At 53.0% G+C, this 17,237-nt stretch overlaps 1 protein-coding gene across 1 annotated transcript in view; it reads left to right on the top strand.

Moving 5' to 3' along the window:
* The first annotated feature begins 1,969 nt into the window (after positions 1-1,969).
* Positions 1,970-17,237, top strand: part of Prkd2 (protein kinase D2) — a 28,212-nt gene continuing 12,944 nt past the window's right edge. Inside the window, exons 1-15 of the mRNA XM_021166159.2 lie at positions 1,970-2,085; positions 2,534-2,915; positions 4,881-5,019; positions 6,758-6,889; positions 7,877-8,031; positions 8,133-8,358; positions 9,176-9,253; positions 9,344-9,497; positions 11,975-12,092; positions 12,614-12,691; positions 14,220-14,478; positions 14,786-14,838; positions 15,329-15,401; positions 16,426-16,532; positions 17,054-17,215. Of these exons, the coding sequence (XP_021021818.1) occupies positions 2,676-2,915; positions 4,881-5,019; positions 6,758-6,889; positions 7,877-8,031; positions 8,133-8,358; positions 9,176-9,253; positions 9,344-9,497; positions 11,975-12,092; positions 12,614-12,691; positions 14,220-14,478; positions 14,786-14,838; positions 15,329-15,401; positions 16,426-16,532; positions 17,054-17,215 (1,974 nt within the window). The 5' untranslated portion in view covers positions 1,970-2,085; positions 2,534-2,675. The remainder of the gene's footprint in view (positions 2,086-2,533; positions 2,916-4,880; positions 5,020-6,757; positions 6,890-7,876; positions 8,032-8,132; positions 8,359-9,175; positions 9,254-9,343; positions 9,498-11,974; positions 12,093-12,613; positions 12,692-14,219; positions 14,479-14,785; positions 14,839-15,328; positions 15,402-16,425; positions 16,533-17,053; positions 17,216-17,237) is intronic.

Here is a 17,237-nt window from a genome sequence, read left to right as displayed (position 1 = left end):
GATTTTCCAGGCTGTCTGTCCAGGGGATGGCGGACAGTAGGGGGAGGCCACTCCCTCTGCCTTGGCTGAGTGGAGTCTGGAGAGGGATATATGTTAGATTGGGGGTCTGTGGTCAACTGGGATGGGGAACGAGGTGACATGTCAGTGGAGGGGTGGAAGTGGAAGCACATGGCCACATCTCCATGATCCTCCCCTTCCTGTCCCTCAACTTGTGCTCCCCCCAGGCAGTGAGCTAGGGAGCAGATGCTGGGATGGAACAGTGAACATTTAGTTGAAGACCCCTTGCCTGCTCAGGGACTGAGAACAAAAGCCCCTTTCCTGCCCCATGCCCACTCTTGGACTGGCAGACAGCAGGAAGGTAGGCCCACCAGAGCCAGGTAGAGGGCAGGATGTGCAGAGCAGTACAGAGTTCCCTCCCCTTACCCACATTTAATGTCGGCTGATGGGAGTTAGGCCTTCATTGCCACAGTGGGGAAGGACTGGGAGTCCCATCATACAGAGCAGGAGAGTGAGCCGGTCTGCTGACGTTCCAAACAGCAGGCACAACATGCTCCACAACCCCCGCCTTCTAGACCTGCCACAAGGGCCACGGGGTAAAAGGGGCTGTGAGTCCCAGAAGCAGGCAGTCGAACATGCTGGGGACATGCCTGTCTAGGAGAAGCTACTTGTAGGCATGTGGTTTTTAGGGGCCACTCATCAGCCAGGCTGTGAGCTCCACGTGGCCTTGCCTCCCCCTGCCCCTCTTTGCAGCTTCCCCAGGTGGTAGTTTGCGTTTTCACTCCAGCCTCAGACTTCCTTCCCCAGCCTCTGCCCCCGGATGTGGTGACAGCCAGCACTGTACCCACCTCAGCTGCCCCCAGCAGCGCTGAACCAGTAAGGGGGGCCCTTGTGGACAAATTGCTGCTCTCTTAAAGCTCCAGCTACCTGGATGTAAAAACTAATTGGTAGCCACTGCCTGACTACTGGAGTAGCAGTCAGAACGGCTCTTGGTGGAGTTAGGGTTGACTACACAGACTCACAGGCTCTCAGTTGATGTTAGCTTTTTAGATTTCCTGTTATTGCTCTACTATTTATTTCGGAGAAGGGTGGAGGTCAGGACAACCCACAGTAGCTCAGCTGGTTCTCCTTTGACTATGTGAGTATACAGGATTGAACTCAGGCCAGTGAGCTTGGCTTCAAGTGCCTTTCCCCACCTGGCCATCTCACCAGCCACATGTTGGATGATTCCGTTAACACACCCATCCAGACGCCCCTGGATGTTTTCAGTGCCTTCCCTTTCCTCTGCAAAAGTCAAAGGCAGCCACATCAATTCAACTTTACCAGTGTCCAGGCACCACCTGTATTTCATTTCTGGAATACAGCCTCATGACAGAAAAACTAAGGCTCACAGTGGAGAAGTCACACAGCCAGAAAGATGTAGGCACTTGGTCTCACAGGAGGTCTATCAAGTGGTGGTGTCCTTTTTCATGCCACCTTGGTTGGGGGGGACAGGCTTCATACCCTCAACTCTGTGGAGAGAAACCTGAGACTTAAGCTCTCCTGTGCATCCTAAGGCCTCCTCGACTTCCCACCTTATATACTGGGCTCTGTGTGTGTGTGTGTGTGTGTGTGTGTGTGTGTGTGTGTGTGTGTGTGTGTTGGGGGCGGGGTGAATATGAGCAGAAACTGTAAAGCCACCGGACTTGACACCAATTTCCGACCCTTTCCCTGCGGCGGGCGCCGGATGCGTGCCAGTCTGACAGCTCACTCCTTCAAACAACAAAGCCCCTCCCGCGTGCCGCGGTGAACTGCGGCGAAAAGTCAACTTTCCAGGCTGGACTGTGCAGAGGAAACGCTGACCCTTCCGCCCTCCTACCCCCAGCCACCAAATTCCCCCCAACTCCCTGGTGCGGGGTCCCGCCTTCCCCTTCCGTCCCAGTAAGGCCCGCCCTGTGATGTCACGGTGCCCTGCTTTGATTGGCCAGCTGTGCCATCGCTCCTGAGACTTCCTTCTGGGCCGCCGCTGCCGACTTAAACTTTGAAGGGGGAAAATAGAGCTACCCGCGCTGTGCGACCCTCCCTTGTCCCCGACCCGCCCCGCCTTCGGTAACGCTCCCTCCTCCGCCGCCCCTGATCCAACTTTCCTCCAACTTTCGCGACCTGTGAGAGTCTCTTCTTTCAGCCCTGGCCCTGGAAACCCCTCCTCATCCCCGAGCCAGTCCGGTTCCTACGATCCACTAGATCCTTGGCCAGACTCCCGTTTTCTACCCCCAAGGCAGAGCATCTTCAGGCCTGCCCTGACTTTGGTCCTGTCGTCAAACCCACCGGATCCTGGCATTCCCTCTGCTTTGCTCTCAGCCTTCTTTCTCCAGGGGCCTTGGATCGCAGTGTCTTTTGATTCCAGGGACCCTGCCCTACCCGACTTTCTTTCCTGGTTTCTTCCAACCTTCCGATCTCTGGGTACCCTTCCCCAAACCACTGTTTTTCTTTCTGAACTCTCCTCTCTTGACTCCCGGCGTGTGACCCACTAGATGCCTTTTCTCTCATTGCCCAGGATCCCGCCATCCTCGAGTCTCTCAACCTGACAGATTTCTCTCTCAAATGCCTGCGTTCTTACCACCACCGCAAGAGAGCTCTCGGATCTAGGTCCCAGGGTCCTTGGTGAGCTTTGGGTGGCAGATCTGGATCTGGCCCCCATGGCCGCCGCCCCCTCCCATCCCGCAGGACTCCCGGGCTCTCCGGGGCCCGGGTCTCCTCCGCCCCCCGGTGGCTTGGATCTCCAATCGCCGCCACCTCTGCTGCCTCAGATCCCGGCTCCCGGTTCGGGGGTCTCCTTCCATATCCAGATCGGATTGACCCGAGAGTTCGTGCTGTTGCCGGCTGCCTCAGAGTTGGCTCATGTGAAGCAACTAGCCTGTTCTATCGTGGACCAGAAGGTGAGGGCATAGGGGGCTCTCATGATAAAGGGAGGAGGCTTTGGAGGTGGCCTGAGATTGTTGGGAGGGGAGAGAGGGGCCTAGGTGACAGACGAGGAGGGGCACTACACCCTAGTCGTGTCCTCACTTCACCACGGGTTTCAGAGAGGCCCGGATAGGGGTGGGGTGCCCAGAGGCCTCCCCAAATTGCGTGTTGCTGCTTGTTGTTTTCTGCAGCGAGCAGGGAGGAAGGGAGGGGCCTACCAGGTGTGGAGTTGGGAGGAAGGGGCAAGTGGGAGCAGCTGATCAGGAAGGCCTCCTTTGATGGGCCCATCCTGGGCCTCCGGTCTTTGGAAACAGTAGAAATTGAAGCCATACTGACCATGGTGATCGGGTGACATGTGTGAGTGGGTGTGTGGACAAGCTGCCAGGGGCAAGCAAGGTCTCTGGGTACAATCCCTATCCTTTCCCAGGCCTGAGATGGGGTGTGAAGGAGCAAGGCACTCCTGTGTACCTCCTTGGCACCCCCCAAAATCCCTGCAGACTCCCTCTCCCCGCCTAATCAATGCCCCTCCTGCTGCTCTTAGATTTGGCTATCCAGGTTCCTCGCCTTCAGTATCATGGTCAGAAGGAACCAAGTGGGACTAGATGCCCAAATCCTAGGAAATTTTACAACCCAGCTGGTAGAGCACTTGCCTAGCAAGCAAAACCCCCCTGGGGTCTATCCTCCAACCCCAGGAGGTAGAGAGGAGGATGCTTTTTCAGTAGTTCAAGTGCCTGGTGGTGAATATACGAGTTCTGAGTCTTGAGTGGTTGAATAATATGACAGTTACAGGTGGAACCCAGAATGTATAATCTTATAATGGGAGCACATTGGGATTCCCAAACATCCAGACTTAAGCTTTTCTCGGGCTCCTGGAAATAGATCCTTCCTCTCTAGAGAAACAGCAGGAACAGGGCCACCTCCCATTTTTTCCAGCAGATAAAAACTAGTTAGAAAAAAGTCAGCCTAGGCTACATATCCAAACCCTGTTCCAATGGGGTGTGTGTGTGTGTGTGTGTGTGTGTGTGTGTGTGTGTGTTACTAGATCAAGCCACCATCAGGGGCAAGGCAATAGTGATTTTCTACAGATCATCAAGGGAAGCTGAGCCCACCAACTCTCCAAGTCTATTTAGACCAGCCCCCTCCCACTCCTCAATCAGCCCAGCCGGCCTGTGGGAAGCAGGACTGGGGCTCCTGTACATTGCCCCTGGAGTGAAACTCTTTGTATTAGGGTTCAGATCCCCAGCCTCCCCTCCTCGGGCCCAACCTAGTTTGTTTTCTGCTCTTCTGGGGGCTCAGGTGCTGTTTTGGGCCCCTTCTTGCCTGCCTTCCTTCCTGGTGCCCCACCTGGGCAGTTTCACTTTCTGTTCGATGCTGTGTCATTTCCTGCCCACTTCCAAGCTGGGACCCGGACACCTGGGTCTTTGGAGCCTTGGATGAGAGGAGGCCTCCTTACCTCTTAGCTATCTTAAGCACTCCCCCAAAAGTCCCTCCACCCCCCCCTTTTTTCTTGTTTCATTCTGCCCCAATGCTGGGCTAAGAGCCAGGTAACAGGAACAATAGATTCAGGAAGGAAGCTGGGGTGGAGATGTGGCTGAAAGAGGAGGGGGTGATCACTCAGTGTCCCGCCAGCTCTGGAAAATTCGAAATGTTCACTCTGCTCCCGGAGCCTCTAAATCTCCTTTGCCCCTCAGCCCCTCCCCTGCCAGTCTCGCCGCCAGACTCTGGCCAGAGCCTCCCTCCTTAGCACACCTGGGGCGCAGGCATCCTGCTGGCTCAAACTGGGGTTGGGAGGGGACAGGCAGGAAGCGGTGGGCTGTAGGGTCTCAGTTTCCGGGGGAAACAACCGGCCCTGCCCTTAGAGGGTTCCAGTAGGCTGCCGCTGTTGCAGCCTGTATTTAGCTTTTCCGTTGCCACTCCACCCCTCTTCTCTTGCCCCTCAGTTCCCAGAGTGTGGCTTCTACGGCCTGTACGACAAGATCCTGCTCTTCAAACATGACCCAACATCAGCCAACCTCCTGCAGCTGGTGCGATCAGCTGCAGATATCCAGGAGGGTGACCTGGTGGAGGTGGTTCTGTCCGGTGAGAAGCGGCCGTCACCCCGGAGGCGGGGCCTTGTTGGGGGGAGGGGGCGGGCCTCTGGGAGAGGGACAGAGGAGCAGTCTGATGGGGCTTGCCCTTGATCCCAGGCAGTTTAAGTACCACAAGTTTAAGACTAGCTTGGGCTAAAGAGTGAAACATTTGCGCTGGACAACTGGTTCAGTGGTTAAAAACACTTGTTGCTGTTTCAGGGCACTGGGGTTCAGTTCTCAGCACCCACACAGCAGCTCACAAACTGTAACTCCAGTTCCAAGGGATCTGACTCCCTCTTCTAACCACCACAGGCACAAGCAAAGGGCCATACACATAAAAAAGAAAAATCAATGCATCTTTAAAAGGTGTGCCTCCAGCCGGGCGTGGTGGCACACGCCTTTAATCCCAGCACTAGGGAGGCAGAGGCAGGCGGATTTCTGAGGTCAGAGTGAGTGCCAGGACAGCCAGGGCTACACAGAGAAACCCTGTCTCGAAAAACCAAAAAAAAAAAAAAAAAAAAAAAAAAGTGTACCTCATAGAAACCTTGGGGGGGGGGGAGTAGCTTGCTTATTTATTTATTTAAGATAAGACCTTACTGTGAGCCAGGCAGAGGTGGTGCACACCTTTAATCCCAGCACTTGGGAGGCAGAGGCAGGCAGATTTCTGAGTTTGAGGCCAGCCTGTTCTACAGAGTGAGTGCCAGGATAGCCAAGGCTACACAGAGAAACCCTGTCTCCAAAAAAAAAAACAAAAACAAAAAAAATCTTACTGTGTAGCTGTGGATGGTGGCCTGGAACTCACAGTGATCCCCCTGCCTCTGACTTTGGACCACTGAGATTAGAGATGTAGACCCTGACACTCAGCTAGCTAGCCTTCTCCCTTTGTGATACCCAGCACATTTAAAAAAAAAAAAGATTTATTTATTATAGACAAGTACACTATAGCTGACTTCAGACACACTAGAAAAGGGCATTGGATCCCATTACAGATGGTTGTGAGCCACCATGTGGTTGCTGGGAATTGAACTCAGGACCTCTGGAAGAGCAGTCAGTGCTCTTAACCACTGAGCCATCTCTCTAGCACTTTTCACATGCTAGGCAAGCACTGTCCCTACCGGTGAACTATACCCTTAGCCACCACGACTGTTTAACATTTAGTGTGTGCGTGTATGTGTGTGCATGCGTGCGTGTAAAGATTAAAAGACAACTTGTGGGACTTGAGTCACCAAATCGCGTCTGTGTATTGAACTCAGGTCATCAGTTGTGGCAACCTTTTAACTGCTGAGCTGACATACTAGCCCCAGGATTATTTTATCTTATTGATTATTTATTTTTGAGACCGTCTTGCTATGTAGTCCTGTCCTGGAACTCAATATGTAGACCAGGCTGGACTTGAACTCACAGAGATCTGACTGCCTCAACTCACGGGGATGCTACTGCCTCTGCCTCCTAGTGCTAGGATTAAAGGCATGTGTCACCACTGCCTGGCATTATGGGCTGTTTTAATATTGCAACTGCAACAAAATAACAACAACACATTCTTTACCCATTTAAAAACTCCCCACTAACTCCCACTTTATCAGGAGGCACATAGGTGTTTTGCTTAGTGGGAAGATGGTGTGTGTGTGTGTGTGTGTGTGTGTGTGTATGTGTGTTTCAAGACAGAGTTTCTCTGTGAGCCCCAGCTACCATAAGCCAGGCACCCATCCTCTTGGCTCAAGTGTATCCACCCTCCTTGCTGTCCACAGCCTCGGCCACCTTCGAGGATTTCCAGATCCGACCGCATGCTCTCACTGTGCACTCGTACCGCGCGCCCGCCTTCTGTGACCACTGCGGGGAGATGCTTTTCGGCCTCGTGCGCCAGGGCCTCAAGTGCGATGGTGAGAGCCAAAGGGGACTGGGCGGAGCCTGGGAAGGTGCAGCATGGTAGGCGAAGCTAGGAAAGGCATACGGGGACTGGGTTAAGGTCAAGGAATGGAGCTTAGAAGTAAGTGACTGAAGCTCTGAGAGAACTTGGGAGGGGGTTGGGGTTCAGGTCTGTGGGCAGAGCCCCCCGAGGCATGGAGCTGGTGGGCTAAGTTAGGACTCCAGGCAAAGTTTGAGGGGCCCTGGAATGGGTACAGAGCCTAGGAGGTGATCCTTGGTATAAGTGAGGTTCAGGGTTCCTGGACAGAGGAGCAGAGCCCTTTTCAGAGTTCAGGTATGGGACATAGAGCATAGGAAGATAGGGCTCTTATGAAGGAGATTTATTTAGTTTTGTTTATTTTTACGCTTTGCGCATTGGTGTTTTGCCTGAATATGTGTCTGTTGGACCACAAATGTTGCATGGGGGTTAGGAACCGAACTCCTGTCCTGTACAAAAGACAAGTGCTTTAACTGCTGAGCCATCTCTAGGGAGATCTTGAGGTGTGGTGATGGAAATGAGCTCCGTGTCAGAGATGAAGCAAAGAAACAGAACAGAAGGAGAAAAATAGCAACAGTTTATCTGGAGGAGCTGGCCAGGCAGCTGCAGAATCCTCAGGGCAGGCAGCCTGTTGGGGATCTCAGGTGCAAGCTGCCTGGCCACAGGCAGAATTCCACCGTCTGGGAATCACCTGGGAATCTTGGTTGGTGCTTTAAAGCTTCCGGTTTCGTGAAAACTCAGGCCCATTATCAACCAAGATAGAAACATAAGATACAGACTCAAATCCAGTGGCACAAATTTCCATCAGCAGCAGCACCGAATCTTGGGGTGCTACATCCACTTTTGCTGATGTGGATGCTTGAAGCGGGGGGTGGGGGTGTTCTTAAGACGGGAGTGGGGGCGTGGGGGGAACACCTAATAGGGGCTGCAGGCTTTGGCACTGATGGTCTTGCGCCCCCTATAGGCTGCGGGCTGAATTACCACAAACGCTGTGCCTTCAGCATCCCGAACAACTGCAGTGGTGCTCGCAAGCGCCGCCTGTCATCCACATCTCTGGCCAGTGGCCATTCAGTGCGCCTTGGCAGCTCCGAGTCTTTACCCTGCACTGCCGAAGAGCTGGTGAGGGGCTGGAGAGTGGGAAGGGGTGGAGGCTGAGGGCTAATGGCGCCAGGCAGGTGCTAATTCGCTGATCTGTTCCTTCTGCCTTCCCTGCTGGGTAGAGCCGTAGCACCACCGACCTCCTTCCTCGCCGACCACCCTCGTCGTCCTCCTCCTCCTCTTCCTCTTCCTTCTACACAGGCAGACCCATTGAGTTGGACAAGATGCTGATGTCCAAGGTCAAGGTGCCACACACCTTCCTTATACATAGCTACACACGGCCCACCGTTTGCCAGGCTTGCAAGAAACTGCTCAAGGGTCTATTCCGCCAGGGCCTGCAGTGCAAAGGTTAGTGGGACACACTGGGAAGACTGTGGGTCTAAAACTCCCCCCAGAGAAACACAGGATCTCCGATCCATGGCCTGAATCCCAGCCATTATGGAAGTTTCTGGAGTTCTGGAACCCTAGACCCTTGGAAATCTAGATCTGTAGAACACAATATAACTCCCACTATAAAGGCCAAGACTCCGACTTAGGAGTGTGAGTGCCAAGACTTCTGGAATTGTCTGAAGCTACACACAGATAATCCCAGCCTTCACTTGAGATACTAAGGCAGGGGGTCAGGAATTTAAGACTAGCCTCTGCTGGGCAGTGGTGGCGCACACCTTCAATCCCAGCACTTGGGAGGCAGAGGCAGGAGGATTTCTGAGTTTGCGGCCAGCCTGGTCTACAAAGTGAGTTCCAGGACAGCCAGGGCTACACAGAGAAACCTTGTCTCAAAAAAAACAAACAAAAAAAAAAAACAAAAAAAAGAAGTTTGACCTGGTGGACCATGCCTGTAAAACTGGCACTGGGAGCTGGAGAGGGAGGGATCATCCTTGGCTACGTAGGTTCTGGGCCAGGCTGAACTACCTGAGACCCTGTCTGAAGCAACAAAGAAATCAAGTGAACAAGCCATCCTTTATTGTGTTACCCACGGGGCCATCTCCTCAACCTTTAGAGTGCACATTTAATGCTAGCACTGTTGAGGCTGAGGCAGGAGGATTGCCAGGAGTTAGATGCTGGCCAATCTAGGCTCCATAGTGAGGCCAAGTCCTAGAGGCACATATCCATGCACATATTAACTCTCCTGTCCTGCCCATCCCTCTGTCCCCTGTCCCTTCAGACTGCAAGTTTAACTGTCACAAACGCTGTGCTACCCGCGTCCCTAACGACTGCCTGGGGGAGGCGCTCATCAATGGAGGTGAGGTAATTAGCATCTAAGAGGGATGAGGGGACAGGGTGGGACCAGGGAGGGACGGATGGAGGCCCTTCTGACGCCCTGTTCCCACAGACGTGCCGATGGAGGAAGCCGCTGATTACAGTGAGGCTGATAAGAGCTCGATCTCAGATGAGTTGGAGGATTCTGGTGTCATCCCTGGCTCCCACTCAGAGAATGCTCTCCATGCCAGTGAGGAAGAGGAAGGCGAGGGACACAAGGCCCAGAGGTACCCAGGGGCCCTTCAGAAGGCTGCAAGCCTGGGCTTCCCTGTCTTTAAGATGGGCTAATATCAGTGTATGATTGTAAATGTTCTAGATTCCTGAGCCCCAACTTTTTTTATCTTTGGGTCCTCTCTCTCTTGCTTCTCTTCTGTTTTTTAAAAAAAAAAAAGTGTATGTGAGCTGAGCAGGCCTTTAGTCCCAGCACTTGGGAGGCAGAAGCAGGCAGGTTTCTGAGTTCAAAGCCAGCCTGGTCTTAGAGTGAGTTCCAGGACATCCAGGGCTACACAGAAAAACCATGGGCTTTGGGAGGCAGGGGTGATGTATGGATGTTTTTGTGTGTGTATTCAGCTGTGTACTGCATGTCCTCTCCCTCTCCTCTTCCTCTCCTCTCCTTTTCCTCTCCCTCTCCCCCTCCTTTCCCCTTCCCTCCTCTCCCCTCCTCTTCCCTCTCCTCTCTTCTTTCTTCTCCTCTCTTCTTTCTTCTCTCTTCTTTCTTCTCTTCTCTTCTCTCCCTCTCCCTCCACTCCCCCTCCCCCTCCCTCTCCCTCTCCTCTCTTCTCTCTCTTCTCTCCCCTCCCCTCCCCTCTCCTCCCCTCCCCTTCTTTTGTTTGTTTGTTTGTTTGTTTGTTTGTTTTGAGGCAGGGTTTCTCTGTGTAGCCCAGGCTGTTCTCGAACTCAGAAATCCGTCCGCCTCTGCCTCCCAAGTGCTGGGATTAAAGGCGTGTGCCACCACTTTTTCAAGACCATATTTCAAGTCGTCTGGGCTGTCCTTGAACTCATGCTTCTGCCTCTATCTCTCAAGTGCTTTGATTACTGGTGTGCCACCATAGCTCGTAAATTGCCAACTTAAAATTGAATTCTTCCTCAGTCATTGAAAAGGTCTTGTTTTGTTTCCTTTCTTCTCAAAGTTCAAGGGCAATTTACTGGTGTTTGAAAGAAAAACAACACAAACTGCGAATCTCAGCCGCTGCTGTGAGGTATAGATAGATAGATCCATTGGGTAGAGAAGATATAGTGCCATGCCAATTTGAGCTAGGCTCCCAGAAAGGTGGCCGGTTCTGCAACAGATGTGAAAGTGCAACTGTGTGGCCAGATGGGAGCTTGGCCTTCAGAGCTGTTAAGTCACTGTGTCCCACAGTTGCTAGATTAGCTGCTGTTTAGCACTGACCACAGGTCCTCCGTAAGCCAGGCTCTGTGCCTCGGTCCTTGGAGAGCTAGAGACTGAGGCACAAAGAGGTTAGGTACTTGCTAGGCAGCCTGACTTAATCATATAGTATTGGGGTTGGAACCCAGGGCCTTTTGTATGGTAGGCATGTGCTCTGCCTCCAGGCCAGAGCTAAGTCTAAGCCTATAGGTAGCTTCACACCCTGGCCCTTTCCAGAGTCATCTTCCTGCTGGGGATGTGGCTCAGTTGGTACAGTGTTTGTCTGGCCGGCAGAAAGTCCTGGGCAACCTCTAGCACTATATAAACTGAGTGGTGCAGAGCCCACCTGAAGTCAAGTACTCAGAAGGCTGGGCCGGGAAATCAGTACTAGCCTAGGACACATGAGACTATCTCAGAAAGCAGAGCCAGGGGCTAGAGAGATGGCTGCTTTTGCAGAGAACATGGGTCAGTTCCCAGCACCCACGTGGCCCAACCATCCACTTCAAGGGATCTGACACCCTCTTCTGACTCTTTTAGGTACCATGCTATACAAGCAAAACACTCAGACACGTAGTATAAGTAAATAGGTCTTTTTTTGTTTTGTTTTGTTTTTTGTTTGTTTTTAAGACAGTCTTTTTCTATACATATCCTGGAACTTGCTCTGTAGTCCAGGCTGGCCTCGAACTCAGAGATTCACCTTCTGAGTATTGGGACTAAAACCATGAACTCCTATGCCCAACTAAAATAAATAATTTTTTAAAGATGTATTTATTTAATGTATGTATGTACACCGTCCCTGTCTTCAGACACACCAGAAGAGGGCATCAGATCTCATTATTACAGATGGTTGTGAGCCACCATGTTGTTGCTGGGAATTGAACTCAGGACCTCTGAAGAGAAGTCAGTGCTCTTAACCATTGAGCCATCTCTCCAGCTCATAAACAAATCTTAAAAAAAAAAAAAAAAAAAAAGTGTAGCCAGGTTATCAAGATGGCTCCAAAGGTAAAGGTGTTTCCGAGAAAGCTGACCCGAGTCTGATCCCTATAGCCACGTTAAGGTGGATGGAGAGGACTGACTCGCAGTTGCCCTCCTCCGCCACATTCCAGAGGTGGAACAGAGCCTACAGAACCCACCACCCCCTACACACACGCACACGCACGCGCGTGTGCTCCATATTCACACAAACACTGAAAAAAATATCTTCCTTGCTATGAAAGTCTGTAAACCCAGTGGGAAAAGAAGCAGCATTCTCACGTGACTGCTCAAAGCCGTCCCTGTGGCCCCAGGCAGGATATCAGTTTTGCATGTGACTTGTAACATCTCACCCATTCCCTGCAGCTCGCTGGGATACATCCCCCTGATGCGCGTGGTACAGTCTGTGCGACACACGACCCGGAAATCCAGCACCACCCTGCGGGAGGGCTGGGTGGTCCATTACAGCAACAAGGACACACTGGTGAGTCTGAGGGATGCCTGTGTGGATGGACAGGGCTAGTTCCGGGTGGGTGGTGACAAGTGGGCGGGGTTAGACCTCTGGGTGGGCTGGAAGAACTTGAGTTGGCATGGACTCATAAGTCTGGGTGGGCGGGGCCAGAGTTATGGGTGGCCCGGGAAAGTGGGCAGCTGAGGCCAGTTGGGTGTGACTAGATTTAAAGGTCTGCTGAAAAAACTTGAGCAGACGGAGTCCTCAGAGGCCAGATGGGCGAGGTCTAGGTAGGCGGGGATAGAGAGGGGAGGGCCGGGAAAGTCCAGGTATCTTAGGTCTAAGGAGCTGGGGTTCTGTAGGCAGTGATAGAATAGAGGGTGTGTTAAGTGGAAGGGGACTGGGCAGGATGTACAGCCCGGCGGGTTGAGGGTGGGGCTGCTGCCGGGTGAGGCCAAGAAGAGCCACAGCCAGCTAGGGAAGGAGCTAGGCTGGGTTTTGCTCTTGCAAACCACCTGGCTGTCAGCCTCACCCTGTCCCTGTCTTTCTAACAGAGGAAACGGCACTACTGGCGTCTAGACTGTAAATGCATTACCCTCTTCCAGAATAACACGACCAACAGATACTACAAGGTGGGCCTCCCTCCCTCCTCCTCCTCCCTCTTCTCTGAATGCCACCCCAAATCCTTACAACTCCCTCAATCTCCCACCCTGCTGACTCCCTGCTGCTAGCCATGAGGCCAGTACCGCCCACTGGTCCACCTCCGTGCTTTCCAGTCAGGGGAGCTGGCAGGTGCCGTAGCCTCTCCGTGCCCCTTTATCTCACTTGTAAAAAAGGCCTCAAATACTAGCTCTGCCCTAAGGCCGGTGTGAGAGCTCAGAAATCATCCGTAGAAAGCAAAGAGCTCAAGGCCTGATATGTACAAGGCTCCCAATGATGTAGCTGCACTGGCCTAGAGCTCATAGATCTGCCGACCTCTGACTCTTGAGTGCTGGGATTAAAGGCACGTGCCATGCCCAGCAAGCCTGTTATTACTTTCAAATTAATAGGTGGCCTATAGCTAGTCTTTTCTGCGACTTCCCCGTGGGGTAATGTCTTACCCTCACTGTTTCTGGTTCTCTACGGAAGTCTATGTAGTGTGACTTTGCACCTCTCTGGAGCCCGGAAGACCTTACGTAAAACTCTAAGTCGGCCAGACATGATTTCATGCATCTGTTGTCATGGCACTCCGCGAGGTATAGTTCAAGGCCAGCCTGGGCTACGTGAGCCCTGTCTCCAGAGTAAAATACACACATACATAAAGTCATCAGAGCTCCAGTGACTCCATTAATCTGGGAAATAGGGATCAGGTTCCCCAGCCACCACCATGTCTTCCTTGACGTGCCCAGGCCTGCTTCTTTCTTACCTTTCCATATCTCTGTCTCACCACAGAGCTTGTTGCATAAGTCACTTTTTCAAACCCCGGGGCCAACTTAGGCCTGGAAAGTACACTACCACTGAGCCACGCCCCCAGCCCCTCACTGGGGGATTCTAGGTAAGGGGCTCTACCACTGAGCCACGCCCCCAGCCCCTCACTGGGGATTCTAGGCTATAAAGCCATCCCACCCCTCTTTCTACTTTTTTTTTTTTTTTTTTTTGAAGGAGAGTCTCACCAAGTTGCTTAGGCCAGCCTTGAACTTATGATCCTTCTGCTGCAGCTTTCCCTGTGTACTTTGCCTGCCCCATAGTCCCAAACTTCCTCTTCCACAGCCTCCTTTGTGTCTACTGCTTTGATCTAATTCTGTCTCATGGACTTTCCACACAGTGCCATGAACTTGCACCTCCTTGTTCTAAGCCTTTTCGTGGCTCCCTAGGGCCTGCACGCAAAATCCAGCCTTCTCTGTGTGGCCCCTGATGTCCTTGGGTAGACTCATGTCCTTCATTTATCAAGTGCCTTCAGTGTGCCAGGCGCTGTCCCATGTGATGGGCACAGCAGCCTTCCGTGCTGTTCCATATTCTCCTTGCTAGCTAACTGCTCTCATGGTTAGCATGGGTACGGCTGGGAGGCCTTTCCCCACCTGTCCATGTAGACCAGGTCTGTCCTTATTGACTCTGAGAACAGGGGAGCTGCAGGGATGGCCCAATAGATTTGCCTACACTGACAATTCCATCCCTTGCCAGGAAATCCCGCTGTCTGAAATCCTCGCGGTGGAACCGGCTCAGAACTTCAGCCTCGTACCTCCGGGCACCAACCCACACTGCTTCGAGATCATCACGGCCAATGTCACCTACTTTGTGGGCGAAACCCCTGGCGGGGCCCCGGGAGGGCCGAGTGGGCAGGGAACAGAGGCCGTTCGGGGTTGGGAGACAGCCATCCGCCAGGCACTGATGCCCGTTATCCTCCAAGATGCGCCCAGTGCCCCCGGGCACACACCACACAGTAAGTCCCTACCTGGGTTGCTAGAGGTGGTACTAAAGAGGCTGAAAGGCATCCTGGATAAGGAACAAGCCTGGAGGAAGGCAGGCTGCCTTCTTTCTACGGCACTGAGGATAGCGGGTATAATGCCAGGCATAGAATTGTGAGGTCCCATATGGAGCCTCTGGGTACATCTGGTCAACTCCGTAGTGGTTCTTGTATTCCATTTCCCAGACAATGAAACTAAGGTTCCAAGTGTAGCCTTTGGAGGCACAGGTGACACCTGTGCTGAGCCCAGAGCTCGCTCACTTCTCTCTTCCCCTCTTCCTAGGACAAGCATCTCTGAGTATCTCCGTGTCCAATAGTCAGATCCAAGAGAATGTGGTAAGTCAGCCGGTGCAGGACCCCTTCCTCCTGACTTGGCGGGCTGCACAGATGGCTCGGCAGTTAAGAGCACTTGCCTTGAAGGAGATCTGAGTTGAGTTCCTAGCACTCATATTAGGTGGCTCTCAACCCCCTGTAACTCCAGACTGAGGAATCCACCCAGGTTGCAGTGAATCACTGCAGATGGCTCTTGTGGCGGGAAGCAGCTGGCCACATCTGCAGTCGATAGCAGAGAGGAAAGCTTGTGTGTCATCTGTTCAGCTCACTTGCTCCTCTTCTGTACAGTCCAGGACCCAGAGCCAGGGAATGGTGCCACTTACTGGCAGCCTGGGTCTGTCCACATCCATTACAAGACAACCTCTCCCAGGCCAGCCTGACCCGGACCATCCCTCAACCAACAAAACTATCTCACCTGCCTCCCAGTCTCCAGTCTCCTTGACCCTCTTTTTTTTCCAATTTGCACCATAACCTTGCTGTCTCCGCCTCACAGGATATCGCTACTGTCTACCAGATCTTCCCGGATGAGGTGCTGGGCTCCGGGCAGTTTGGAGTGGTTTATGGAGGTAAGGGTGCCGCAGGCCTGACTCAGAGGCTGCCCGGGGTCAGGGGATATCATCCCCTCCTTGCTACCCGTCTCCTGGGTTGTTTGATGCAGTGACTTGCAGGCTCCTTTGCCCATCAGGAAAATCAGTGGGCTTCTTGACTATTATCAATAGGAGATGTACATTCTGGCTTCCGATTGGTTAGGAGTATAGTTGTCCATGTTATCCATTGCCCTTCTTGAAGCTCTCTCTATAGCTTTAATTTGCGGCACAAGGTGCCCTCAAGCTTGTGATCCTCATGCCCTGGCCTTCCGAATGCTGGGATAATGGGATTGCATCACTATGCCAGGCTTGTTTAGTTCTCTTCTTTCTTTTTCTAGGGGTGAAAGCAATGGCAGTCTGCATGCTAGGCAGGAGCTCTACCACTGAGCCACACCCCCAGCCCCTCACTGGGGGATTCTAGGCAGGTGCTCTGCCACTGAGCCACGCCCCCAGCCCCTCACTGGGGGATTCTAGGCAGGGGCTCTACCACTGAGCCACGCCCCCAGCCCCTCACTGGGGGATTCTAGGCAGGGGCTCTACCACTGAGCCACGCCCCCAGCCCCTCACTGGGGGATTCTAGGCAGGGGCTCCACCACTGAGCCACACCCCCAGCCCCTCACTGGGGGATTCTAGGCAGGGGCTCTACCACTGAGACACGCCCCCAGCCCCTCACTGGGGGATTCTAGGCAGGGGCTCTACCACTGAGCCACGCCCCCAGTCCCTCACTGGGGGATTCTAGGCAGGGGCTCCACCACTGAGCCACACCCCCAGCCCCTCACTGGGGGATTCTAGGCAGGGGCTCTACCACTGAGCCACACCTCTGGCTTCTCTTCTCCCACTTTTATTCCTTAGCCCTGCTATTCCACCCCTCATGTTGAGAGCTCTTCAGAGAAACCTGAAGGCCTACAATATTTTTTCTCAATTCCATGTGGGTCTCCGTAGAGGAGAAGGAAGTAGGTCTTCTAGATCTCTGATCCTTTATCCTTCCTGTGCCCGCCCTCAGGAAAACACAGGAAAACTGGCAGAGACGTTGCAGTCAAGGTCATTGACAAACTGCGCTTCCCCACCAAGCAGGAGAGCCAGCTCAGGAATGAAGTGGCCATTCTCCAGGTGACCCGAAGGGACAGTGACTCAGCCGTACCCCTGCTTACTCCTTTTAAGTACAACCTGGGGTACAGTCTAGGGGTGATCAAGTTAGTCTTTCTGGAAGAGAAGTTACACATGCTGGAACTGAGGGGTATTCTGAGCAGAGAGGAACAAGGACCAGTCTGTGCAGGTGACAGGGAACCCCAGAGCCATGGAAGAAACGAGGCCAGGGAGGAGGGTGGCAAGACACTCAGTGGGCTTTCTCCTAAAGGTATCTAGAGTGCCAGAGGAAGATCTTGTGGACTAGGTCATCAGCTTGCCTACCATGAGCAAGCACCAGAAGAAAAGCAATCAAATAGAAACCAAAGCTACACACATACAGTGCAAGCTTGCTGTTATCCCACGCTTCCTGCTATCCCTTTCTGCCACCCCAGCCTTCTCCATTAGTTCACAACTCCATTAGTTCACAAGACTTCTCCAGGCGCTTGCCGCCTCTCGCCATACTGATCCTCAGTCCTGATCCCTCTTCCCCCATTCCCGGACAGAGTCTGCGGCACCCCGGGATTGTGAACCTCGAATGCATGTTTGAGACCCCTGAGAAGGTATTCGTGGTGATGGAGAAACTGCACGGGGACATGTTGGAGATGATCCTCTCCAGCGAGAAGGGCCGGCTTCCTGAGCGCCTCACCAAGTTCCTTATCACGCAGGTGCGCTGCGCGCCGTGACTTC

Source organism: Mus caroli, unplaced genomic scaffold, assembly GCF_978045245.1.
Source record: "Mus caroli unplaced genomic scaffold, Mus_caroli_1 scaffold_8, whole genome shotgun sequence".
Lineage (NCBI taxonomy): Eukaryota > Metazoa > Chordata > Mammalia > Rodentia > Muridae > Mus > Mus caroli.
This window is presented reverse-complemented; position numbering and strand designations above follow the sequence as displayed.